The sequence below is a fragment of the Lagenorhynchus albirostris genome, chromosome 2 (genome assembly GCF_949774975.1).
Source record: "Lagenorhynchus albirostris chromosome 2, mLagAlb1.1, whole genome shotgun sequence".
Lineage (NCBI taxonomy): Eukaryota > Metazoa > Chordata > Mammalia > Artiodactyla > Delphinidae > Lagenorhynchus > Lagenorhynchus albirostris.
In genome coordinates this window covers 147,881,191-147,907,865 of record NC_083096.1, presented here as the reverse complement: position 1 = coordinate 147,907,865, position 26,675 = coordinate 147,881,191, and the positions used below count along the sequence as shown (strand labels likewise).

Genomic DNA, 26,675 nt, shown 5'->3' with positions numbered 1-26,675 from the left:
AAGGCTTTTGTGAGGATCAAATAAGAAAGGAGAAGTGAAAGCACTGCTGACTTACTCTTTCAACAAATACTGTTTTTTATTTGGCACCTACTGATTGTCCAGTGCTAGACAGTGAGAATATAAGAGAAGACACAGTCTTTGCCCTTATGGAATTTAAATCCACTGACATGTAAAACGATTTCAATTCAGTGGGACAAGTGCTATGACAGGGGTACCAGGTGCTGTGGAGCAAAAGACAGGCGGCTAACTCACTATAGGTCACTAGTGACCAGTTTGGTCACTAGAAGAAGGGACAGCTAAGCTGGAACCAGCCAGGAACCAGCCAGGGTGGGGGCTGGGAAGAGAGACAGAGGAGGTGCATGAGCTAAGGCCTGAAGGAGAGGCAGCATGGCCGGCTAGTGCCACTGCAAATTGTTCAGGCTGGCTGGAGCATAGAGTATGTGGGGAGTGATGACAAGTCAGCTGAAGGGGTGAGCAGGGGCAGATCATTTGCAGCTTCACCACCATAGTATTATCACCATCATCACTATTATGTGTTTCTATTCCTAGGCATAAGTTTATCTTGTTTTCTCCATTAAAGTGAGTGTAGGGATGCATATTCTCCTTTCTTTGTAAAACAGGTATTCATTGGAGGCGTAGTAGGTGCTAAAGATACAGATCCAACCACCAACCTGGCTCCTTCACGGGGAGAGGGCCCACAGAGCAGATGAGGAGCGGCTGAGGGGTCTCACCTGGGGGGACTACCAGAGCCACAGATATTCCTAACATGCCAGTACCGAGCCACTGTACAGCCCACAAGTCGACCTCAAGGCCCCCCTTCTGAAAGAACTGTGTCATTTCTCCATGAGGTCTTATGAGCCACATGGCCCCCAAAAGGCACCAGATCTGTTCTCCACCTTTTGGTAGAGCTTAGAGAGAACTAACCAGCTCTAACATCTGGTACGTCACACCAAAGACGATCATTCTTCCCCAAGAACATGACTCTGCTGGCTAACTCAGCTTGACAAACAGCTCATGCTCCTCTCCCAACCACCCTAGAGTTCTTTTCAAGATCTATGATTCACTTCCCAACATGTGACAGCTAGTTCCCTCAGTCGCTAGAGCTTTCTAGAGAAGGAATAGTGGTGACAGTAAGCTGATGAGGGTAATTATCAATTCATCTGCCTTCTCAGTCATCAGCTGGCTGAGGGCCCCCAAACAAATGGAGAACTGAGAAAACGAAAGGGAACTGAGGAAATGAAAGGAAGGGGGATGGACACTCCTAAGGAAGAGGCCAAGATTAAGAAATCTGAGCAGAGGAGGAGGCAGTGAGGAGGAATGGGGAGACTAGCCCGGGACACTTACTTCTCTGAAGCAGTAGTAATAGTAGTGGTAGTACACACACATGGTGCTTACTCCATGCCAGGCAATGTTCTAGGCATTTTACAAATACCACAGTTTACATATACTGACTTACTTAACCTTCACAACTCTATGAGGTAAGTATAATTATTATCCACATTTTACAGATGAAGAAACTGGGTGCAAAAAGATTAAGTAAGTTGCCATGATCACATCGCTAGTAAGTGGCAGAGCTGAGATTTAAATCTAAACAGTCTGGCTCAGAATTCAAGCTTTTAACTATTACAGCATACTTAAACATTAATGCTGAAAGGCAGAAGGGGACAGCCAGTCAGAGTTAGCTGGGCACCAACAAGAATGCTTTTATTTAGAAACCTTAGCACAGAGCCTCCCCACTGATGTGCTGTGAGTGAGATATTGATCCTCTCACCAGGCTGAACAACATCATTTTCTGTGTGCTACGATGTCCAAAAGGTTGGGTGGCACTGCTCCAGCTTAAACACAAGGGCATTACGACCATATTATCACGATTATATTAATCTAAAATCTAATTTATCAGAAGTTTCCTCTCCTTGCTCTGAGATAGCTTTGTGTTTTGGCCTGTTTTGTAGGATGAGCTACAAGCCAGTCCAACCACATTATTCCATGGCAGTTCTGGTATCAGGACAAGGCTACTGTATTCTTCTTTTGTCTGACCTATTAGTTGGTTGATTTGGTTTCTGATGGTATCACTACCACGTACGGGACAAGGTCAAGGGTACACTCAAATGGAAGCTAGTCAAATTTAACACACGGTGGATGAAAGGAGTCCCCCTGTGAAATCAGCTTGTCCTGATCAAAGGACGGTCTGTTAATGTGATTCCAAGGGGCTAAGGTATTTCACAGGTTTGCTGCAGAGTCCAGTGTGTAGTGGGGCTGGGCGGCATTACGCAGATTGCAGTCTCTCACTCAACTACAGTGAAAGCAGCTTGAGGCCCACTAAGGTGCCAGAGGGGTGGTGATTCACAACAGGCCTCAAACAGGGCTGGGATGGTAAGATTCCCAGGGGCAAAAGGTCTAGCTTCAGGCCCACCTTCTTCCTCGGTTCTGATTCTGGGATCATATGCAGCCTTCAGAGCTGTCACTGCATCACCTGGTGGAAGGAATGAGAGCAGGAATGGTGCAGGGGGTAAAGGGAGTGTGTACTTAAGAAATAGCAAGGAGGAAAACAGAACTACCATATGACGTAGCAATTCCACGTCCGGGTATTTTTCTGAAGAAAATGAAAGCATTAACCTGAAAAGATATCTGCTCCCCATAAGTAAACAACCTAAGTGTCTGATGAATGAGCAGATAAAGAGTGGGAGATACACACACACATACACATATACATACAATGGAATAGTATTCAGCCATAAAAAAGAATGACATCTTGCAGTCTGCAACAATATGGATGGTCCTTGAGGGTATCAGGCTAAGTGAAATAAGTCAGACAGAGAAAGACAAATACTATATGATCCGCAGGATTTCACTTATATGTGAAATCTTAAAAACAAAACCAAAAAACAAGCTTATAGACACAGAGAACAGATTGGTGATTCCTGGAGGTGGCAGGTGGAGGGTAGGTGAGATTGGGGGTAAAAGGGGTCAAAAGGTACAAAATTCCAGTCATAAAATAAATAAGTCATGGGATGAATGTACAGCATGGCAACTACAGTTAATAATACTGTACTGCATATGTGAAAGTTGCTAGGAGAGTAGATCTTAAAAGTTCTCATCACACACAAAAATTCTGTAACTATGTATGGTGATAGATGCTAATGAGACATTGTGGTGATTATTTCACAAACATCAAATCATTATGTTGTACACTTGAAACTAATATAATGTTGTTATGTCAATTATACCTTAATTTTTTTAAAAAAGAAAGAAAGAAATAGCAAGTAGGAGTAAAGGACTGGATTTGTGTAAGCAGGACTGTATAAAAAGCTGAAAAAGGCTGAAGTCAGCTCATCCAAGCTTATTAATATGGCCTACAAGGCCCTCCAACATCCAGTGCCTGTCTACTTTCTAGCCTCACTAACCATCAGTCAGTCATTCTTTCAAGGAAAAATGAAAATAGTAGGTAGTTCAGCTTGCAGTTCACAACCTCACAAGTGCTTTTCCTTGAGACAAGCGCTGTGCTTTGGTATGCAGCAGGAGTGCTTTCGAGCATTTCCACTGTGTCACGCAGAACATTAAAAAGATGTGTACTCAAGGGCTGAGATTCAATAAAATTAATAACTTTTACTGCTTCATCAAGGACATACTTAAGTGAAAACGGCATTTTTTAAAAACTGTGAGTGCATAGCAATAAGAATACAATGACTGCTAGTGCAGTTCAGTGCCACTGCCTTGATTCGCGCTAAGGCATCAGCAGTTTTGCCCACTGTTGCTTTGCAACAACAAATAGCATCTTGGCACTATTATGAAAGTAGTTTTGACCTTGCAGATATCTGAAAGGTTTTCAAGGATCCCCAGGGTCTGTACAGCACACTTGTGAACCACTATTCTAGGCAATGGGGAGGGACTGGGCCCCACTGGAGCTATGCTTTAGGGCCATCAAACCAGCTGTGATGGCAGAACAAACTGGAGGCTGGAGGGGGATGAGAGGGCAGAGCAAGGCTGTGGCAACAACCCGGAGGAAGGCAGGGAAGGTGTGTGGCTGAGGTGGGGATAGAAAGGAAGAGGAAGAGGTGAGGGGTGTGATGGGGAGAGGTAATGAAGCCAGAGAGGCAAAGCTGGTCCTGGTCCTGCCCAATGACTGGAGATGGTGGAGGAGTCCAAGACCACTATCCTCCTTGAAGGGAAGGCACGGAGTCTAATTTCTCTCTATCCCCACTGCCCTGTATGGAACCAGGCACACAGGGGGACCTCGATAGATGCTTATTAACCAAAATCAGGTAACTGTAAGAGCAGTAGTACCATCAAAGAAGGGGAGAATTCAGGAAGGGAAGCTGGCTGGGGATGGGGAGCAGGGGAGGACTGTGCCCCGGGAAAGCTTCAGTTGAAGGAGGGTGACATAGCAGCAAAGTCTGAAAACTCTCAGAACAGGCTAAAGCCATTCTCACCTAGCCCTCATCTGAAACAATCTACAAATGAGGCATTGTTTATAACCCACCAGGCATGATGAGACCTCAGGATACTGTGTCATACAGAACACTTCAAAATGTCCTCAGATATGTCACAAATTTTTTAAACCTGGAAAGATACATCTCAAGCCATTATTAACAATAGTTAACTTTGGGAGAATGAAATTGAGTGGGTACAGAATTTTACTTTTGATACTTCTGTTGTATTTGATTTTGTTTTGTTATGATACAGTCATTTTACCTTTATAATTAAAAGGGAATAAATATGTTTTCCTCACTGCATAGTTTTCCTTATGACCCTCTCTGCCAGTTTATTCTGGTAGAAATGTGCTCCACCCTACTGAGTAACTGTCTTAGGCATGCCAGAAAGCCCAGCTAATCCTAGCTGCCCAGCTGAACACTGGAGTCTCTGACTCACCCCTTCCTCTGGAAATATCAGATACAGGTCTCCCAACTTTTGGAAAGTTCGCTTCACACCACTTTGCTTTTATGAAAGACCTACTTTAGTATGTACCTGTTTTCAAGACATACTAAGAGGATTTTCATATTTACAAGAAAGGGTGAAAAGTGAAAATAGGGTTCAGCATTTGTCTTCCAGTGAACATTATAGAGGAACCACGCACCACGAGCAGTGAGAGTGGCACTGCCAAGCTCCTTCCCCAGGAACTACACTCAGCATCAAGCTGACAGAGCTTGGAACTGTGTCTGTGAGCATCTATGCTTGACCTCCATTTATTTTGTGCATCCGTTAGCAAGATGTGTCCTAAGATAATTGCTTTACACCATTTCTGCTTAAGAAAGGTTTCATGGGAACACTCTACTTTCAGATAGTGGGGGAATCTGCAATTTCAACCTGATGCAATCTAAAAGGTTAAATAAAATGTGCATCCAATCTTACCTATAGGTCTGCCCAACTTTGCGAAGCAGACCCTCTGTAAACTTGAAATTCCAAATGCAATAATGCCCCTGTCAGGGGGCTGCTGTCTTCCAGCTGCAGGAAGTGTTTCAATGGCCTCTGTACATAGCAGACATTCTTCAGTTTTCCATTGGCCTCCGCTTCATTATACCTGGCATGAAAATCTTCAGAAAGCAGAAACAGAAAGGATGTAAAAATGCTGACTTAAAAAAAATGACCAGAGAAGATAAAGATCAACTTGTGTTCCCCAAATCTATGTGTTACACCAGTAAGTAAGTAATCACAAGGCAATCACAGATTTCCCCAGTCTTTAAAATTGGAGCATGTAAAATGCTGACACAAAGCATGTGAAGATTTAACAAGGGTCTGGGTAAAAGTTTTCGGATTATGCTTCCATTGTGAGATTCCAGAACCAAAAAGATGTAACTGGACCTGAATGACAGATATGGGCACCTCTGTACGCTGAGGAGACTCACATGGAAGGTAAAAGCTGCCACTTTTCTGTTGTCCACTTTTTTAGAGATAAATGAGCTCTGGTTTCACCTCCTAGTGGTTAGGTCCAAGACTCACAGGCAGGAGGCACCAGAGTCAGAAAGGTAAAGTAGATGCTGAGAGCAGCAGGTGGCATGAACAAGAATAAGGTTTTATGCCAAATGCATAACTATTGCTAGTTTTCCATCTGATGACTTCATTTTCTGTATGTCCACTGCTATTTTTAATCTCATGGCTCTAGTTACCATGTGTCAAAGTTGATTTGTCAATTTCTCTACTCAATGAATATGTACTTCCCCTTTTCCCAATGGAAAAGCTCTAAAAATGTAGATTAAATCCGAATTCTAGGCCCTGGAAGCCAGATGTGTTTCACCATTACCTCAGATCACATGTCCCAAACTGTACTTATCCCCAACCCCCATCTACCACCTCCTTCCTCCTTCCTCTTCTTCTCTATAAGATTATATCATTCTGCCAGTCACCCAGCCACAGAACCTTTAAATCATTTCTAATGTTGCTTTCTCCTCCAACCTCATAAACTCTATATATTCCCATTGGCAGGCTCTCCCTCAGCCTGGTATATAGTTCCTTGCAAACAACACCTATTCATCCTTCCAGGCCTATCATAAATTACTGAAAGTAGTCCCACAAATTACAGGAATAGTCCCTCTTTTTTCTACTTCATTCTGCATTTAATTGAAACCACATCTAAATACTACTGTAATGCTTAGAGTAGGCTATACTCATGCACATGTGGCTCTCCCATGAGGCCATAACCTCCTCAAAGGCAAGGACATGTCTTTTTCATCTTTGTATTTCCAGCACCTAATGTAGTATTTGGCACAAAAAAGGGCTCCAGTAAATATCTGAATGAATTACTTCATCCACAAAATATTTCTTTATTGTTCAAAAGAGAATGTCAGCACGTAGAATTATCCTTCATACTGTGCCTTTTATTCCCAAACAAATCTCTGTGGCCCAACGAAACTATTTCCAGGGCCCAAAGAAGCTCAGGTTGTGTTCCCTCTCCCTATGGCCACAATGCTTCCAGGGGCAAACTTGAACACCTTGACTTTAACCCTTTGCCTTCAGTTTTGCCAAAGGTTTAAACCCCTTGGTCCCTTCTTGTTGCCTATAGTAAAGGTCGGCAATTTGTTTTCTGTTAAGGGCCAGACGGTCAATATCTTATACTTTGTGTGTCATATGGTCTCTGTCACAATTACTCAATTTTGCCTTTGCAGAGCGAAAGCAGCCAGAGATGATACGAAAATGAGTGATTGTGGCTATATTTCAATAAAACTTTATTTATGGATGCTGAAATTTTAATTTCATATGATTTTTGTGTCACAAAATATTAATTTCTCTTGAATTTTCCCCAGCCATTTAAAAATGCAAATGGCTTGCAGTCCAGACAAAAACAAGTGGTGAGCCAGATATGGCCTGTAGGCCATAGTACGCCAACCCAGCTTATTTCCTTTCCTCACCAACTCCACTCCGCTACACACACACACACCTCTAGTAGGCCTACAGTAAAAACAACTTTCACAATTCCTCTGTGGACTTTGTTATTTTGCTGTTTGGAGCCACTCTAGGGCAGGGGAGGTAGAAAATGCATGGGCTTTTGAGGCCTAGATTCAGAGTCTGGCCTTACCATATACTAATGTGGTAGCCTTGGACATAATATTTAACCTCTCCGTACTTCACTGTCATCATCTATAAAATGGGGGCAGTAACACCTACATGACAGGGATTTTGTGAGAATTAAACGAGCTAATGTGTATCAAGTTCATGGCATAGTGCCTGGTTTATAATACGCACTCGATAAATAGTAATTATTACTCTAGCTTGGGATATGGCTTCCCCAGATCAGCTGTGACCCTGGAAAGCAATCCAGACACTCTGTAAACCACAACTGGGCAGCAGGAGAGAATGAACTGAGAGCAAAGTACAAAGGCAGGGATAGAATTTGGAGGTTTTCAGACACATGACCCAGGATTCTAAGTGCCTGGTTTGCCCCGATTCCTTCTGACACCATTCCAAATTCCACTGGGCCTCCTTTCCTCCTCAGAAAGAACTTCTGACTCTCACACTACCTGAATCTCCTTAGCATTCCTTACCAAATACCCATATGAGCCCTGGAACCCTCTCCTCATTCCTGCACCTCTTTCTCGTACAGGGCTGGGAAAGGGTGAATGCGGCCAGACCAAATCTCACAGACTGGTCTGCCACTGGGTCTTAAATAGACCAGGCACCCAACTCTCTCTCAATTATTCATGAATTTCCTGCTGTACAGAGAATGAACTTTTTTCAGAGGTCAAGAACTAGTCTCTCTATAGAAGTTTTAGAGCAAAAAAACCCACCAAGTATACAAACAAGGGTTCCCCCATAAACCATCAGCGGTGGGCAGATAGGACAGATAAGCTTATGGTATCTGTCCTTGGTACAAAAAGCCAGATTTGAGCCTGGTACTTCCTTGCTCCAACACGGCTAATGGGGGTCTACTGCCTCTGGAATCACCAAGCTCCTGTGCTGTCACTCAGGGCCTCCACAGTCTTGCCCTAAGCCACCCCTCCTGCATTATATCTTACTACTCCTCTATAGAAGTCCTCACCTATAGGCCAGGCAAAACAGACAGTATCTACCTAACTACCCTAAACAATTTCCAGCTTCCCACACTTGTGCATAACTCAATCATAGCACCTGTAACATTTTACTGCACATCTCCCCCTAGACTGTGAGCTAGCAACAGGGCAGAGACTGTGTCTGATTCATCTCTGGGTCCCCTACATCTAGCACAGTGCCTGACATGGGGAAAACATCCAATAAATGTTAATGAATGAATGAAAACACCTGAAATTATTCCTCCCTTAAACTGTTTTAGTTGGACTCTTATTAGCAGCTAAGCATAGTCTGGGTCACTGCCAAGAAGTAGAAAGATCTAAGAAAAAGAAAGGAAGCATGACCAATGTGATCCAAGCAACGGAAAATAGGTTTTAAGAGTGAAGTAAAAGAAAGCAAGGCTGTTTAGCCTGCGGAAGAGAAGATGAGGCCCAACTCGATTCTGGCTTTAAGTCTACAAAAGGTCCTCATGAGAAAATCTTGATTTCATCCTCCCTTTATAATCAGAGGGAACTTTTCCATATTCATGGAAAATGGAACAAGAAGAATTAGCTTAAGTTAAGGCCAGAGGGGCTGAAGCTAAAGAGAAAGAAGAACCAAATTAGGCACCACTTTTCCAAAGATACTGTTATCGTACTTTTTGACAAGTGAATTGGAGGGGTTTTGCTGAAAACTTTTTTTTTTTGGCCGCACTGTGTGGCTTGTGGGATCTTAGTTCCCGGACCAGGGATTGAACCCGGGCTCTCGGCAGTGAGAACACAGAGTCCTAACCACTGGACCGCCAGGGAATTCCCGCTGAGCACTTTTGTTGAAGGCTGTGCAAAAGGAAATGAATATGCTGCTCTGTTCCTGTTTGCTGTGGAGACCAGGTGGGTGAAAACACAAGTTGGGTAAGATTTTCTAATAAGCCACTGACTTTTTCCCTTTTTATTTATTTATTATTATTATTTTTTTTTTGCGATATGTGGGCCTCTCACCGCTGTGGCCTCTCCTGTTGCGGAGCACAGGCTCCGGACGCGCAGGCTCAGCGGCCATGGCTCACGGGCCCAGCCGCTCCGCGGCATGCGGGATCCTCCCAGACCGGGGCACGAACCCACGTCCCCTGCATCGGCAGGCAGACTCTCAACCACTGCGCCATCAGGGAAGCCCTGCCACTGACTTTTAATTGACCCTTTTTTCTATAGGCACTTTCTGTCATGTCATGTTTTGCAGTCCTGTGATGGAACAACCTAGTATAGGCATACCTCAGAGATACTACAGGTTCAGTTCCAGACCACCGTAATAAAACAATTATAGCAAAAAAGCAAGTCACACAAATTTTTCGGTTTCTTGGTACATATAAGAGTTATATCTACCCTATACAGTAGTCGATTAAGTACGCAATAGCATTATGTCTAAAAAAACAATGTACATACCTTAATTTAAAAATATTGCTAAAAAATGTTAACCATCATCTGACAATGCAAGGTTGCCACAAACCTTCAATTTGTAAAAGACGCGATAATTGCGAAGTGCAATAAAATGGGGTATGGCTGTATTTCAAATTTTCCTGAAGAGACAATGGAAAGAAAGAGAAGGCAACAATGTCAGAGTAAGATAGTACGGAAGATGGCCCTAAAAAATATATTTTCTATAAAAACAATACCTAACTGGATATTAATAATAATTTTTAATAGTATTACTATTAAAGCTAACATCCACTGAGCACCTACTATGTGCCAGGCACTGTGCTAAGTGTTTAACATAAACTATCTCAATCCTCATAACAACCCCATAAGGTAGGTTATATACGTAGCCCCATTTTACAGGTGAGGAAACTGAGACCCAGGAAGGTTATATAACTTGCCCAAGTCACACAGCTAGCAAGTGTCAGAGCCAGGACTCAAACCCAGGCAGTTCAACGTAGAGTCTACTAACTACTGTCTCCCTGTATAAGAAGGGTAACAGGCTGGAATTTAAACCTTAGCCCCTCTGAATCCAAGTTCATATTCTCAGCTACTTCCTTATACTGCCCCAAGCCAGGAAGAACAAAGCAACATATGACATCAGCAAGAGAAGAGATCTCAGATGTAAACCAAAAATACCCCCCATATTCCAGAGAAAGAAGCTAAGATGTAAGGATTCACAGATTCTAATGAGCACAACCAGGACTTGAATGCCAGCCTCTTGACTGCAAGTGGAGTCCTCTTTCCTCCATTATAGATTCTTGTTGAATTTGAGGGTGAGAAAATGAAGGAACAGTATGTGCCAAATGGGCTCCCTCCCCAGGCACTGTTGTAATGAACTGTTAAACTCACATTAGAACCTGTGCCTGAAATACCAAGGCGCCAGCAGCCTCTGTAGACTGATTCTAAGATTCTAGTAGTAGAGATGGCAATGAACTGATTAATGGTACTACAGGAGCTGCCAAAATGCTCACATAGTAAACCAATCAAGCAGACCTAGACCAGGCAGCTACCATACTAAGTCAGTGGCTCACAGTTTAAGCCTGGACTGAACTATTTCAACAGCTTCCTTGTTGATGTACCCATTCTCAGACTTCCTTTGCCCCAGACTAGCCTCCATTCTGCAGCCAGAATAAACAGAGCCCCAGTCATGGCATTTAAGCCTTGCAGCATAATGAAAAGAACATGGATCTTTGAACCCAACACTCATAGGTTTGGACCAAACTCTGTCACTTTCTAGCTACATGACCTTGGGCAAATCACTTTAATCTTTCTGAGGTCCAGTTTCTTCATCTTTAAATTGGGGCTAAATATCTCCTTGTTACAGGATTCTGAGGATTAAATAAATTATAGTGCATCTAATATACTCTTGGCCACAAAGCAGAGTAGAGACTGGATAAATGTTAGCGTTCTTCTTCCCACACCCCTTTCTACATTTTGGCCACAATCAATCATTTCAGCTATTTCCCTTCCTCACCAACTCCATTCCTCTTCCCCAAAACACACACACACACACACACACACACACACACACACACACACACACACACACACACACACACACACGCCACCTCTAGACCCCTGCTCAAGCTGTTCTTTCTTACAGGAATGAACCTCCTCTAAGGCCCAACATAAATTTTCCACCTTCAGGAATCCTTTCTAGACCCTCTTCGGTCGTGTTGGGATTGATTTCTCCTTTTCCCAAACTCCCACTTTGTTTACATTCTTTACTACATTTACTATAGTCAGTCTGATTTCAGTTATTTATGTACTTACCTATCTTGCCAACAACACTGGAGGGAGAAGGCTCTAAGAAGAGAATTACTGGGGGTGGTGGTGGTGGGATGAATTGGGAGATTGGGATTGACATATATACACTAATAAGTATAAAATAGATAACTAATAAAAAAATGAACATGCACCGGAAAAAAAGAGAACTACTTATAGGAGGGCGGGAAATGCATTGTTCTCCTCTGTGTATATTTCTTAATACCTGGGTCTTGTACATAGCAAGAGCTCAATATGCGTTTATTAAACTGAATCTTGCCACCACTGACTGGGCATCTTTACAGAAAGATCCTGGACTGAGTTTACTCTAAAATTCTGCTCTCACTGCCTGACTTGATCAACATGCAATTTTTAAAGTGTACTAATATTCCTAAACTGTTCCACCCCACTGGTTAGGAGACGACAGTCATTAAAACCATATTAAAAAGCAGAGTCGGGGAACCCGAAAATAGATCTGAATGATTTCTGTCTCAGTTTCTAAGTCTGTAAAATACAGAGTTTTGAGATGTTACATAAAAAGCGCTTAAAACAGGATCTGCCGCATAGTAAGTACTCAATAAATGTTAGAATTCTATTATAACGTAGTAGACTGGAAAAAACAGAGTCAGGACTTTTCACTTCTAGTACTATCTCCACCACTGACTGATGTCTTGTCCAATCTTGATCAAGTCCTTTCCCCTCTCTGGGCCTCTCCCCATCTGTAAAACTGAAGTAGAACCAGACGGTTCCCAAGCTCCTTCTACCTTCAACGAGGTATATTTTTCTATGATCAACAAAGAGCCTTCTGTTCCAGATAATGAAGCTGTTGGCAAGGAAAAATTGTAGCTGCTGGTTCCCAGAGGAGAGGGGCCAAGACCAAGGCAAGGCCAGGACAATTGATTAGTAAACCACCTGTGCACCTTCCCCTGTGTGAACTGTAACACATTCAGTGCAGGTTCCTGAACAGAGCACCACCTCTCTGCCAAGAAAACTCACAGCAAAGGCAAGACAAGAGCCTGAAAACAATAGCAGCAATGAAGAATCCTGCCTTGTGCAGAATTCCTGCACTTTCTTACCTTTGATGCCTGTAATTAGGGCACCATCAATCTAAACTAGGGCCCTCCTTAGGCACAAAGAGAAGGAAGAACACAAAGGCCCACTCTGAGCATGAAAGCTCATAAAACAAAGACCAAAGCGGGTAAATAAAAAATGTCACTGACTCATTCGACTGAACACACTGCAGAGGCCTACTATGTGCTAGGCAGAGGAGGTATGAAACAGACATGATCCCTTTCCACCAATGTAGTCAGAGTACATATGGGGTGACACATCCCAAAGCAGACTGTAATAAGAGCTATATTTGAGGTGTAGCCTCTGCTACGGAAGATGGGAAGGGGGCAACAAATCCAGTAGGGGGGACCAGAGAAGCTTCAGTGACAAGCTACATGAGACACAGGCCTTGAAAGATGGGGAGGTGGGAACCTCAGGAAGACGGAATATAGGCAAAGGAACATGCAGGGAGTACTAGAGAAAAAAAAAAAAACTAGTTTATTTTGCCTGGGCCACAGGGTGCAGGTTTGGGAGAACAAAGGGAAACAGGGCAGGAGAGAGATTTGGGAACAGATTATGGAAGGACTCATCCACGAGGCTGAAGAGTCCAAAGTCTATATGGCAGGCAATGAGGCCCACCAAGGTTTCTGAGCAGAGATATAACATGATGAGAACACTGTCTCAGGAAGATCACATGGGCATCCATGAAAAGGATGCAAAAGGAACCAAATTACTAGATTACTATGGGAAGCTTCATAAGTATGTGTTGGAATCCAACAGCTCCTTTTCACAGAGCTTCTCACTGCCCAGGTTCAGCTTCATGTAATCTGAGTTTAAGAGGTGTTCCCTTGCCAGGCCCGTTAACCGTCAAAATCTGCTAGCATAACAGGACTTCCAGACAAAGTAAAAAACCCAATTAACCCTATGGATCACAGAACAGGAAGAGCTGATGCGGGAGAAGTTGGGGAGGGAGCACCAAAGTCTCCACCTGGCCCAGCTCCGCATAAAAAACCAACCCTGGATCTCCTCTTTATATCACTTCCAGCCAAGCCTTCTTTACAGGGGCTGAAGCTAAGTACAGTGGGGCCGAAAGCACTTGGTCAGAGGCTGCAGATCTAGTGAAACAATATATATGAAATGCCCAGCACAGTGCTGGGCACATGGGCACTGGTCAGTAAGCACTGACCCAACCTGCAAGGTCAGTTCCACCGATAAATCCCACTGAGGCTTCAAGACCTAAGTCACCTTAACTCTTCCCTCAAAGGCCTCTCTAAAGTACCCCAGTCCAAAATGACCTAATTCCTAGATATCACACCCATTTCATGTGCCAAATATTCAGCACCCAATTCATGACAGGTGCCATACAAGGTGACTCATGTAACCCCATTCAACCTTCACAATGACCCTCCTAAGCTCTTTTAATACAGGAGAAACCAAAGCTCTGAGAGGGGAAATGACTTTCTTGAGAACACACAGCTAGGAAGTGGCAGAGGTGAGATCTGAACCCACGACTGCCTGACCCAAACTCAAGCACTTCCAACACTTCAATCCTGTCACCAGCGATGGCCTCTTATCTGCTACTGACCATGTGACAGGTAGCCTGGAAACTCCCTATGGAGAGAGACGGTACCTGACACTATTCTCTCTCCTCACTGTACAGCGACCCACCTATGTCAGGGGCTTTTAAATGAAAACATCTAACTTTAAAATAATGGAGTACACAGATATGATAAATTCCTCACATGAAAAACTATTCATGACGTTGGACTGTCTGAGCCCTGAGCCCAGCCATATAGCCTGATAGGGACTGAGTCTCAAGCTGGCCCCAGGATGAGCTCCGACCTCAGACACCTGTCACAACCCAAGCCCCGACCCTAGGCACAGGCTGAGCCGGGACCGGAAACACACGCTGCACCCAGAGCTCGTCCCAGACGGAGCCCTGCCAAAGGAGAGCCCTAAAGAAGCGTCCCCTTCGGCTGTCCCCGCCCCCCGCAGCAGAATCCGGTCGTGACCTCGGGCCGTTCTGAAAGCCCCGACTGCTCCGACCCAGGCACACGACTCATTCACAAACCCACCCCCCTCCCCGCACCATTTCACTGGCAGGGAAACCTCGCTGTCTGAGCTTTACCTCAGCTGACTCCCGGCAAGGCCTATCGCGCACACCAACCACCTGCTCACTCAGCCAAGAACACGGAAGAAGATATACCAGCCCCGAGAGGTGGGCCCGACGGCGTGTAGGGAGGAGCAGCGCCTGCGCCCTGATGGCCACGCCCAGCGAGTGGGGGCTAAGCAAACTGCGCAGGCGTGACGGGTGAAGGGCGGGGAGGTTGCTGGGATAGGGGGCAGGGCTTAGCTCCTTCTGGCCGTCCCTTTCCTGAGTGGAGGTCGGGAAACCCGGGAAGCGCAAGGAGGGAGGAGGCACGGCAGCAGCAGGTATAATTATATTTACCGAGCGCTTCTGCATGCCGGGAAGGAATTTTTAAAATCCCTTTTACATATGGGGAAATGCTGCCAATCTTTTTAAAGACGAGAACGAATTCTGTAAAATTTCTTAAAAGGTTTGCGTGCCTGTAATTTCACCATGAGAGTTTCTCCTTGAGTAAAGTATTACCCCCAGTAGGTAATGGTGGTTTAAAATAAAAAACGTAAGAAGTTCATTTCTTGCAGAAAACTACCTGCAAATAAATTAATATTTCAACCAACCCCCGACCCTCCCCCAGGCTGCAAGTGTGATGAGGGAGTGAGAGTGCTGACTTGAGGTTAAGGCAGGCCCTAACTGAGTGTGTTTCCTCCGTTGTGAAATGGAAGTAAACATCCCTCCCTGCCTGTGTCAGGATTGCTGCGAGGGTCTGGTGAGCAATGCTCGTGAAAGAGCCTCTTGGACTTCCTTCCCATCATCCACCCGACAAATGTTTGTTCCCTTTCCCCTTCTGGGCTCAGTCTTCTCATCTGTATGATGGAAGGAGGTCTGGAACAATAGGGAACATTCAGGGCTTTGCTAGATTTCCCAGTCTGGGTGACAGCTGGAGGCAGGGCGGGTTCTCCCAAGCTTCTGTATTAAGTAAGGCACTTCCAGAATCTCTCAGTTCAACCTGAAAGCCCCTGTGTAAGTTGACCTCTCCCACCATCGCCTTCCAGGCCCATCCAAGACTCAAATACTCAGAGGCTGCACTAGCCTGTTCCCATCTCTGTTCCCTGAATGTCTCAAGAGCTAGATGATCCTCAGTCACTCAGGTCTGTGTTCCAGCTCAGGTTCTCAAAATTGCTGTGTTCCCTGCATGGCAACCAAGTTCAGTTAACAGCAGAGATGAGGGCTCTGGGGGGCTCAGAGGAGGAATGGCTTAAAGAAGGGCTTCCCAAATCAGTTGAGCTCCAGCCATGCCTGTGGCTCCCTTCACCACACACTCCACACAGCTCCTGATGGTGGGGCAGTGGGAGTGGCAGCAGGAAACTTCCAAGAGGCTGCAGTGTTCCTGGGGGCCAAGGGTGGTGGGCTATCTTTTACTCAGCAGGTGAATGCTCTGCTCCAAGGTGGGGAGAATGGCTGGGCAGCTAGGCTGCAGACGGCTTTGTTTTCCTGTTGGCTCAAGAGCCATAAAAATATTTGGAGCAGGGAATGAGGAAGCAAGCCAAACTATCCCTCTACCTTCAATACATTGCCTTTCCAAGGATCCTCTCCTGCCAAGTTTTGCCCTATGGGGGGCTCTTTTCTCTGTGTAGCTGAGGCCTCAGCTCTCTCTTTTATCTTCTCATTTCTCTGTCTAGTCTTCTGCAAGCATCCCTCTCTGAATTTCTCAAAGTAGTTTTGTGAGGGCTTCCTGATGTATTCAGACATTCTCATGTAAGGTGCAGGCCTTGGCCACACAGTTCTGAGATAAGTCTACGCTCATATGGTGTATTCCAGAACAACTATGATCCCAGAGCCTGAAGTTTCTAAGAGTCTAAGCTGTCCAGTAATTGAGGAAGTAGTGCGTGACCTGCCATAGGAGGTATGCAAGCAGAGCCACCTTTTAGAATGCTGGACTGGGGCCTCCTCTGGTAAGCCAGAAGAAGGGGCTGCAGAGTGCAGGGCCTTACAGATCCTACAGCAATGAAAGGAGCGATACCGGGCACCAGGAAGGGAGCTAGGCAACTAGCCCAAGACAAACGATTCAACAAGCTATTATATGTCAAGCATCTAGAGCTGTACCTAACACACAGTATTATTATTGTGAACGATCCACAGACTGTAATGAAGGCGCTTAGAGATCTAAGTCCCTCACTCCCACACCTGATCATGCAGTGCATGCCAGAGTACCTTGGGGGCTGGGCTGGGACTGGAACCCAGGTCTCTGTCTCCCAGGAGAGGCACTGCACAAAGCCAGGCTGTCTCCTCGGGTAGAAGGAAGAGCTCTAGGTGGGCCCCTGCTGACTCTTAAGAACCAAGCTGGTTTTCAACTCTTGGCTGGGCAGTTGAGGGTAAGGGGCAGTGGACTGATGGCAAGACCTGAGCTAAGAGTGTCAGGTGTCTCCTGGGGAAGAAGCTCAGGAGTCAGCCCCACGTCTTGCCACCACTTGGAGTTCTAGCCAGCACCCGACAGACAGCCTTCTTTTGAGAAGTGTTTCCTCTGCTGTGATTACAGTTAGGGCTGTATTTCTGCCCTGTACCTTAACCCATTAGCTCCAATAAACCACCCAGATTAAGGGGGTGGAGTGAGAGTAGCCAGTGCCAGGTGACCTGAGCTGAAACAGGGAAAGACTTTCCCAAGAGACTGAGTTCCCCGAAGCCCGCCCCACTCTGAGGTTCCTAGCCTAGCCCAGGAATTCTGGGCCTAGGATTCTCAGAGCCCTGGGAAAACCTTGGTGACCCCACCCTGGAGAGCTGGGCCAGACATGACCACATCAGCCAGCCCTCCACATGGCCCAGGATCTCAGGACAAAAAGCCCTCCCTGCCCCATTCTGGCCCAGTTCCTTCCACAGCTTTCCCAGGAGCCATGTGGCACCCAGACCACAGCTTCCCACCAGGGCCTTTAGTTTGCCTCCTTTATTTTACCAAAAATAACAATAAAATTTCCCTCTGTTTCACAAAAAAATACATCCCCCGCCCCCTGCCGCATAATCAGTACTGGCCATAGCCTAGACTCCATCTTCCAATCCACAGTCCTCCCTGGCAGAACCTTTGACACCACCCCCCACCACCCCCCTCACACCAGAGCTTCTGGCAAAGCTGCTGGGCCAGTGCTTCCCTCGGGAACTTCTCTGGAGGCAGCTGTCCCAGGTCCAGCTGGCTGGACCCAGGAGCCCCATCTGCTTCCCCAGAGATCTGGCAGCTGCGGGGCCATGGAGAGGGGCATGATTTTGGAGTTTTGGCTCAGCAGACAACCCCAGCAGACCACAGGGGTGGTGGGGTACTCTGGCATCAGGCTAGAAATCCTTGCTCAAAGCAGGAACAGTTGTATCCTGGAGAGGAGCTGTCAAACCCTCCTTTGGAGTGCATCTCATCTCCCTGTGTAGCAATCCACAGGCCAGGGGTGGGAGTCAGAACCCCTGGTTTCCACTCCAGCTCCACAAAAGCTTTGCTGGGAGGCCTTGGACAGCTTCTTCCGCCTCTCCTCTGGCTTCAGTTTCCTCCCATGTACGTGGATGATTCTGAGTGAGACTGGATGATCCTCAGATTCCTTCTGGCTCTCCATCCTGGCCCCCCAGCCTGGAGTCTCCAGGAGAGGAGGGCCTTGTCCCTGCCTCAGTTTCCCCACCTGTGGGTCTGGGCGCAGGGCTGGGCATGGCCAGTGTCTCTGTGGACAGCTATGCTCTGAGATCCAACCAGCTGGAATATTTCAGGGATGGTTGGGAAGGAGGCAGGTACTTGCAGGATGGGGGCTCTCCAAGCCTGGAAGAGTCCATTCACAGCTATGTGGTCCTCAATGTCCCAGGTGGGAGATAAGGCTCCGGAGCTTCCCAATTCAAGCTCACTAGCTTTGTGGGTTGGAGGATTATCTTGTGCTGGGCTTCAGATCCTCACAACCACATCTGGAGATTCAGGAAGCTAGATTGGAGTGTATGATTCCTGATTTAAGGACTGGGGCTCTTTGTGGACATGAAGAATCACCCCTGACGCCCATGAGGCTATCTATAATCAGGCCTTCTGGAGGCAGAGGGATGAGGGAAATGACAGCTCCTGGGCATCTCTAGCTGAGCAAATCAGAACCTATGGTGGGCCAGGATTTTAGTCAGGGCAGGGCCCCCCTTCCTACCTCCCCCCATCAGTAGCTCCCCAGAACTCATGCTGATGGAAGATGGTAGCCTGGAAGATTCAAACATGGAGCCACATCTGCCACCACAGTTCGTGCACTTACACACATAGTCAGACACACCAAATGGGGAGACTGACTCGTCATCATTCCTAAGTGGTCATGGTCCGATGGCCCTAATCCCTACTTCCTTCCTTCCTTCCCTTCCATCCATCCATCAATTTACCTAACATTTATGGAGGGCCTACTATGTGCCAGGAACAGTCTAAGGCACGTAGCTCTCACAGACACACCCCACAGTCAAAATCATACACGTACACACCGATATACACATGTCATCCGTGTCCACTCACTCACAGGCTGCTCATGCTCTTGCATCTTTCTTGCCGTCACTTCAGCCACATCCACGTTCCCCAAACAGGCTTGGCAACCACCGTGGAAGGGTCAAGTGTCAGAGCAGACTAGACTTCATGCTAAGGGTTTAGCTGCTCCTTTTTACCTGTCTGCCCACCTTTAAGCTCTTCCCTGCTCCACTCACAAACAGTCAGGGGGACATGTGGGCAGACTCCTGAGAACCAGAAGTCCAGGGGCTTTGGGTGTGTGGAGGGGCCCCAGGGCCTTCAGGTCCCTCTGCTACCACACTTCTGAGGGTCCCCTCCCTGGCCACTCTGTGTTCAGATGGTCCATCTGATGGGCAACAAGGTCCACGTCTGGGCTCAGTGACAGATCCGCTCTGTCATCTCCCTCTGCAGAGACACAAGGTGGGGAGGGGTCAGTCAGAGCTCAACCTGCCAGGCAGCCCGTTTCCAAACCACAGGGCTTGGCTACTCTTCTGCCCGAGCCTGGCCCCTTCCCGCCACCACCGCCTCCCAACTCCAGGCTGCAGATCTGTGTTTGTAAACTGATACTTGAATGAAGTCGCTATTAAAGTACAAAATCCATTGATAAATGAATTGCGGTCCCCTAACATATCCACTTGGATATTGGATTTTCTTAAAGCAGGTAGCCTTCAGATCTGAAAACTCAGAGGCTAGCCCTGGTGGGGGAGGGCAGTAGGGGCTTGGCCTCACCAGTGGCTCCAGCTCCCGCTGGTCCACCAGGCTGAACTCACGGATGAAGTAATAGAAGTGCTTGTAACAGGTGTTGACGTGCGCCTCGGCCCCCATGCTGAGAATGCTGTCGAAGTGGTGGATGTAGACATGCACAAAGACGCGGAAGAGGCGGGTCAGGATCTTGGTGCAGACCTGCTGGAAGTTCTTGGGGAAGGGAACTCCTAGGGGGCGGGATGGGCAGATATGGGGCATCAGCAATCTGATGATGAAACTCTGCCCAACCCTGCCCTCCCCGACACAGGCAGCCTCTGCCCAAGATGGCCTCTTCCCTAGCACACTTCCCTGTGGGAAACAGAGATCAAGGTTTGCTTTCTCCCATACTTCCCTTTTTAATGAAGCACTGTGCCTCTCCTCTGCTGAAATACAAATCATCTTCTGATTTTTCCATCACCCTGAACAGGACTCTGCTACTTTGTTGGGTCACTGACCAACCCTTCTTAGACTATAATAGAAGTTATGCCAAAACTCTCCCCAGAAACATGCGCATCTGTAGGTGCTCACACACAACACCCTTGGATGCAATTCCAAGGACAGTGCATCAATATCTGGGGTCCATTTTTAAGAATATGGGCCTTCAGGATTGAGTCCTAACTTCCCAGCCTGGCGCCTGCTCAAGGCCTTTCATGATCTGATCCTGACTTGCCTCTCCAGCCCTACCGACTCCTTCCCCTTCGCAACATTCACACGGCAGGCCCCAGACGCCAATCCTGAGAATTACTAAATCTTCATGAACAAGTTCGTATATCTCTCAGTCCTTCAAATAGTCAATAAGACTCACAAGAACCTTCTATCTGTGAGCCAGGCCTTGTGCTGGGTCCTTTGCACCTTTAGCCTGGTATGATAATGGGTATGGCAGCCATTCTAGATCTGATAAAACAGAGGTGCATAAATGTGGAACCACTTGCCCAAGGCCACACAACTATTAATTAGTACAGACTGGAGGCAGGATTCAAGCCCTCTTTGCACTGCACTGCAGCACCCCTCGGATAAATGCCACAGACCCTGCCAGAGACAAGGTCCAGGACCTGTGGAAAAGGCACAATTTCTGTACAGTCCCCCATGCTCACAGTGGAGATCTTGGGGGCTACTCTCTCTTCTCTGCGGTGGCAGAGCCATCCCAGGATTAAGGCACAGGCACCTGGGATCTCACAGGCCTGGGGGTGAAGACTAGAAGGGAACAAGCGGTCAGACGCAGGCCCACACTGACTCTCCCCACTCCATGAGGCCCTTCCCCTTCCTCACTGCTCTCGGGTGGGGCTGAGCCCTGTCTCCCTGTGAGCCCTTCCAGGCCCAGCCCAGGTCCCTCAGACTTGTCCTGTCCATCTAGATGTGGGGCCCTGGGCCTCAAGAGACCTGAGCTGGTTCTGAGTCCCTCCTGATTCGGTGCACTCTCCCTCTCTCGGCCTGTTTCCTCTCATGTGAAGTGAAGATACCCATGTTGGACATGATAGTGCAGGAAATGGAAGGCCACTGACTGGGGAGGGGCGTGGGCACTGATTTGTGACTCAAGGCCCTCAGCATTCAGACTTCTCCCCTCCGGGCCTGACCACCCTGCCCCGCCCATCTCTGATTCCCATAGCCTTAACACAGATGAACAGGAGGCCAGGTGGGGCGCGGCTGCTGTGATGAACACAGGGTCATGCCTGCTCAGCTCCTGAGCCAATACCGTGTCTTGCTGCCCTTGGGTGGGGAAGCCGGGCCAGGATGACATCATTCATCTCCTCTCCCCACCCTCACCTGCCCAGGCTGCCCAGCTGAGAAAAGAAGAGACTCCATGGATTGGGCTTGACAGGGAAAATTCTGCCTTCAGAGCCCACTGAGGAGGACGTACCGTCTGGCCCCCATGGGGCCCCACCCCTTTCCCTTTCCTGGGGCCAGGAGTCAGAGGGGACTCCCAGGAGGCAGCAAGTCAGATCAGCCCAAGCAGGGCGGGCGACCTGCTAGGAGCACCTTGAGGCACTTGTTCTGGAAGGTTTTGAGAATCACAGTGGTCTTGCCAGGGTGTTCCCTGGAGGGACACTCAAGCTTCAGACAAAAAGAGGCCCCAAACTGGGAGCCAGACAGCCCTAGCTCAGGATGCTCAGTCTTGAGCAGACACGGTCTCCCTGAGCCTCCGTTTCCTCTTCTACAACAGGGCTGTATCAAGCTAAATGCCTCATCTGCGCGATGGGCCCCGCTGGCTCCCTTCCTCCCTAGCCAGGCCTGACCTGCCTGCCAGGCGGCACTCACCCACGCGCGTGGGAAAGACATCCTCGTCGTTGATGAGGCCCTCAATCCAGTCCATGAGCAACGCCATGTAGCGAGGCGCCGAGAGCTTGGCCGGCCGCCGGTACTGGCGCTCGTCCTGCCAGCGGTACTCGTAGCGGGGCCCGCCGGCCATGACCGGGCAGCTGGTCTCGCTGCAGCGCTCGGCCATGGTACCGTAGATGAGGTTGATGCGGTTGAAGAAGTCCACCACATGCACGGCGATCCAGTCGTCGATGTTCTCGCCCGGTGGCAGCCTCACCACACTGCGCAGGTCCAGACCCGACTTGAGCGACGCCTGCGCCTTCTTATACAGCTCAAAGCGCTGTGTGCCCGGCTCGAAGCGCTTCCGAGGCCTGAACGTCTTGTCTTTGGCGAACACCTGCTTCAGGCACAGCGCCATGGCCAGGATAGGCCGAGGGCCAGGGGGCCAGGGGCAGGCCCTGCGGATGCCCTGCCAGGGCCAAGGGCATGGGGGAGCATGGTGGTCAGGTTCTTACCAAATGGGCTGGACTTCCCAACACATCATTTCCCTCCCACCTCTCGGCTTTTGGCCTGGAATTCTCTGCCTGGAATCTAAATCCTCCTCATCCCCACAGTCCAGCATCCTGCCCTATTTCCAGGTACCCTAGCTCCCCCTGCCAAGCGTCCACAGCCCTCCCATCTTGTTTAGTTTCCTCTCCACTTTCATTGTGTCTCAGAGAGAAGGCTGGGCCTGGGCTCCAGACAGGTGCTCCTCAGACTTGCTGTGAACCATTAGAGAGCTGGCAGAGGCTTCCTGCAGGCAGAGGCCCCTGCAGGAGGCAGAGGCCTGGACAAGATGACCTCTGGGGATCCCATGGGCTAGTTGGTAAAGCGTGGGAGAGCCGGCCTGCATTGTCCTGGGGCTAGGGGGAGAGCCCCCACCCTCGGCTTCCTCTGAGATATCCCGCAGTCCATCCGGCCACCGGGGATTCCCAGGGAGCACAAGGGACTTTTCTACCAAAAATGTACTTTCCTTTTATTACCCTGAAAGGAAAGAGCTCTCGTATGGCCAGCTGGGTGGCCTCTGAGTGTGGCTGCAGGCACTGGAGGGAGGGGGAGGTGGCAGGTCTAGAAGGGCACCACTTCCTCCAGCAGTGGCTGGAGATCCTTCCTCCCAAGCTAGCCTCCTCCAGCCTGAAACACAAACCAGAACAGCCGGCGGCCCCTCCCACTGCACCTGACATTCAGTAGACATTCCTACAGCACGTACTATGTGCCCGGCCCTGGAAGGTAGGAAAATGCAGTCAAATCACCCAGCTGGGCCCATCCAGAATTCAGAAGGATTTGCTTTGCCTCTTAAAATTGAAGGATCTCAGTCTCTGAACAGACTTTGGGGACGGTGATAAGAGCCCCAGGCTTTGAGGCTGGAGACCTGGGTTCTAGTCTCATCCACCACTGCTGGGTGACCCCTACAGCAGGCATGGATTGGGCCATGCAACTTCCTCCGTCAGTCACAGGCCAAGTTCCTGGGACTTCCAGGGTAGTCACCTCATCTCCCCTGTGAGTGTGTGAGCTCTTGGGAAATGCAGAGCCAAGTACCCACTGGAATTTAGCCACATGAGCACTGATCCTGACCCCAGACTGAGCACTAAGGCTAAGTGTAGGCTAAACACTGAGCTTTTGGGCTGCAGGCTGAACTATGACCTGGCCCTGACCCTGGTCAATTTGAGTCCTGGACTCTAACCCTAGACTGAGGCTTGAATACAGCCACAAAGCCTGGCCTTGACCTCAGAGCTGACACTGGAGTATTTTCCTTTCTCACATCTCTAGAAATACTGGGACAGGTTTGGGGAAGGGAGGGTGGGAACAAGGTGACAATTGGATGTAACCAAAGGTACATGTGGGTCATCATGTCAGACAAGTCAAGCTAGTGGAGAAGTCTAAAACACGCAACACACAGGCCATGAAGGGGAAGTCAAGTAAAATGAGAGGAGTTTGGAGAGTAGGGGCAGGTCTCCCAGCAAGATCTTGTCCTCTTGAAAAAACCTCAAAGATGTGGCAGGTCATCCATCCCCCACCCCTCAACTTCTCACCCAAAGAAGTTCCCAGTGTGGGACTTCCTGATCCAAGAGGAGATTTCCATGCTTGAATTGCAGCCTGCATTCTAAACTCTGCTTGGGGCAGGACCTTCCAAAATCATTCACACTGCAATTAGGTTGGGTCCCTGGGCTCTCCACCTTTGCACAGCCCCCCTCAGTGACAGCTACCAACAGTCCCTCACCCTGGCATTCAACACCTCACCCTAGCTTTCCTGCCTCACTTCCCTACAGAAACTACCCTGGGCTTCTTCCTGATCCCTGAACATGCCCCCAACTCCTGCTTCTGTGTGTTTTCTTACACTGGTCCCTTGGCTTGACTCACACTGTCAGGTTGAATGCTACCTCCTCCCACAGCCCCTCTACTGAACCCAGATCTCTTTGTCCTTAGGTGGAGATTACTCTTTGGCCATTTGGTCCCCCACCAGCCCCACCCCCCAGCCTCGATCAGGGCCTGGCACATAGCGGATGCTCAGGCTTTAAGGAAAGCTCAAAATCAAGAATCATAGGATTGAAATAGCCCTGAGAAATCAACTGGCCCAACCCACTTCTTGTATGGATGGGGAAACTGAGGCCCAGTAAGGGGACTTGAGGAGACTGCATTCACACAGCAAGTTATAGGCAGGGGATCTCCAATGGCAAAACTGGACACTGGGATAAGGTGGGGCATGACAACTAGTAAAGGGCCATTTTCCTGCACTGCCTGGTCGCTGGTCTGGTGGAGATAAGGGGAAAGGAGGGGAGTGAAGGGAAAGGGGAAGCATCTTCCCATCAACTAGACCAACCTAATTCCTGTTCCCCCAGCACACCGAGCCTTCCCCACACCCCACAGCAACTTTGGTGTCCTAACCAGTGAGCTAGAGTCCCACCTTCCTGCTGCACAATTTCAAGGCCCAGGTCTTTCCCCAGGAAAATGAAAGCTTGGGGGTGGGGGGATGGATAGATGCCCTTGTATCCGTGCCACTTGTCTGTCTTCACTTCCCACTCCCATCTCTTTACTGAGTTTCTAACTCTCACAGAATCTCTGTCCCCTCCCTGAACTTCCGAACCATGGCCATTCCCCCTCTTGGCCCCCGTTTCCTAACTCTGGATGTCCCTTCACTCCTAAAGTGGCTAGTGATGGCTTGCTCCCTGGGTGAGCATCTTGGTTTCCCAAATGAAGACCACAGAGGGGCCCTGCCTGCTTCTGATGCTCAGCCACACCTGCCACTCCCCCAGGCCTGACCCAGGATCTTGGCCCCAGTCTGAAGCCAGAATCCAGCCTAGAGTAGTGCAGGTGTGTGTGTGTGTGTGTTGTGTGTGTTGTGTGTGTGTGTTGGTGTGTGTGTGTTAATGTGTGTGTGGTGTGTGTGTGGTGTGTGTGCATGTGGTGTATGTGTGGTGTGTGTGTGTGTTGGTGTGTGTGTGTTAATGTGTGTGTGGTGTGTGTGTGGTGTGTGTGCATGTGGTGTATGTGTGGTGTGTGTGTGTGTTGGTGTGTGTGTTGTGTGCGTGTGTTGGCGTGTGTGTGTGTGTGGTGTATGTGTGGTGTGTGTGTGTGTTGGTGTGTGTGTGTGGTGTGTGTGTGTGTGTGTGTGTGTGGTGTGTGTTGGTGTGTTGGGGGTGGGGGCAGGCGGGAGGGCTGAGGGCTGAGATCCAAGAGAAAAGTAGAGGCGAGGACTCCCAGCTCTTCCCCGCGGCGCTTGGCCACCTACGACCACTCCTCGGCCTCTCCCAGGACCCCTGACGCCCCTGCCTCCCCAGCCCAGACGCCAGGACAGACGGGTCGTAGGACCCAGAGGAGCAGGCCTGAAATTTCCGCCTCCGAAGACACGCCCTCCTCAACCGACTCGCCTCAACCCCAGCCCCGACTTTCCAGCTCAGAGCTTCGGACACGGACCGAGGGCTGTGGCCAGCCTGCTCGGGCACAGGTCGCCTCGGGACGGTGCCACGCCGGGACGGCCGGAGAAATGAAAGTGGAAACGAGGCTGGGCCGTGTGCGCGGCGGGGCGCGAGGGGCACTCACGGGGTCCGCCGGGTGGGCTAGCGCGAGTCCACTCTGGCCGCGAGGTCACATCCCCTGCAGGCGGTCCCCTCCTTTTGCTCGTCGCCGGCCGCGCCGGTCCTCTCGCCCGTCTGCCTGCCGAGCCCGCGTCGCCCTCCCGCCCCAAGGCGACACCAACTCCGCCCCGGCCCTCCCTGCCCGGCCACGCTGCGGCCAGGGGGCGGGGAAGGGGCGGGGAGAGGGGACCCCCCCAACCCCAATACCCCCGCCCTTCCGGAGAGTCTGTATCGCTCCCCCAGCTTCC

At 48.9% G+C, this 26,675-nt stretch overlaps 2 protein-coding genes across 10 annotated transcripts in view; both read right to left on the bottom strand.

The window, feature by feature from the left end:
- The window catches only part of MKNK1 (MAPK interacting serine/threonine kinase 1), a 42,713-nt gene extending 27,706 nt beyond the window's left edge, over positions 1-15,007 (bottom strand). For 7 of the 8 annotated variants that reach the window (XR_009538942.1, XR_009538943.1, XM_060140141.1 and 4 more), the window contains exons 1-3: positions 14,869-15,007; positions 9,894-10,027; positions 5,350-5,531 (exon numbers count right to left, since the gene is read on the bottom strand). The gene's annotated coding sequence lies outside the window, so the exon portion shown is untranslated. The remainder of the gene's footprint in view (positions 1-5,349; positions 5,532-9,893; positions 10,028-14,868) is intronic. The other variant, XM_060140139.1, reaches the window with a different exon arrangement.
- A 2,813-nt stretch (positions 15,008-17,820) lies between these two features.
- MOB3C (MOB kinase activator 3C) lies at positions 17,821-26,522 on the bottom strand. Of its 2 annotated transcripts, none has more exons than XM_060140146.1 (4): positions 26,393-26,522; positions 22,313-22,781; positions 20,042-20,244; positions 17,821-19,717 (listed from the first exon to the last, which is right to left on the bottom strand). In XM_060140146.1, exons 2-4 carry the CDS (start codon positions 22,728-22,730, stop codon positions 19,688-19,690), a joined length of 651 nt encoding a protein of 216 aa, XP_059996129.1. In that variant the 5' UTR covers positions 22,731-22,781; positions 26,393-26,522; the 3' UTR covers positions 17,821-19,687. The 2 variants fall into 2 exon arrangements, with proteins under 2 accessions (XP_059996129.1, XP_059996128.1); XM_060140145.1 differs by having other exon boundaries at positions 20,083-20,244.
- Between the last annotated feature and the right edge of the window lie 153 nt (positions 26,523-26,675).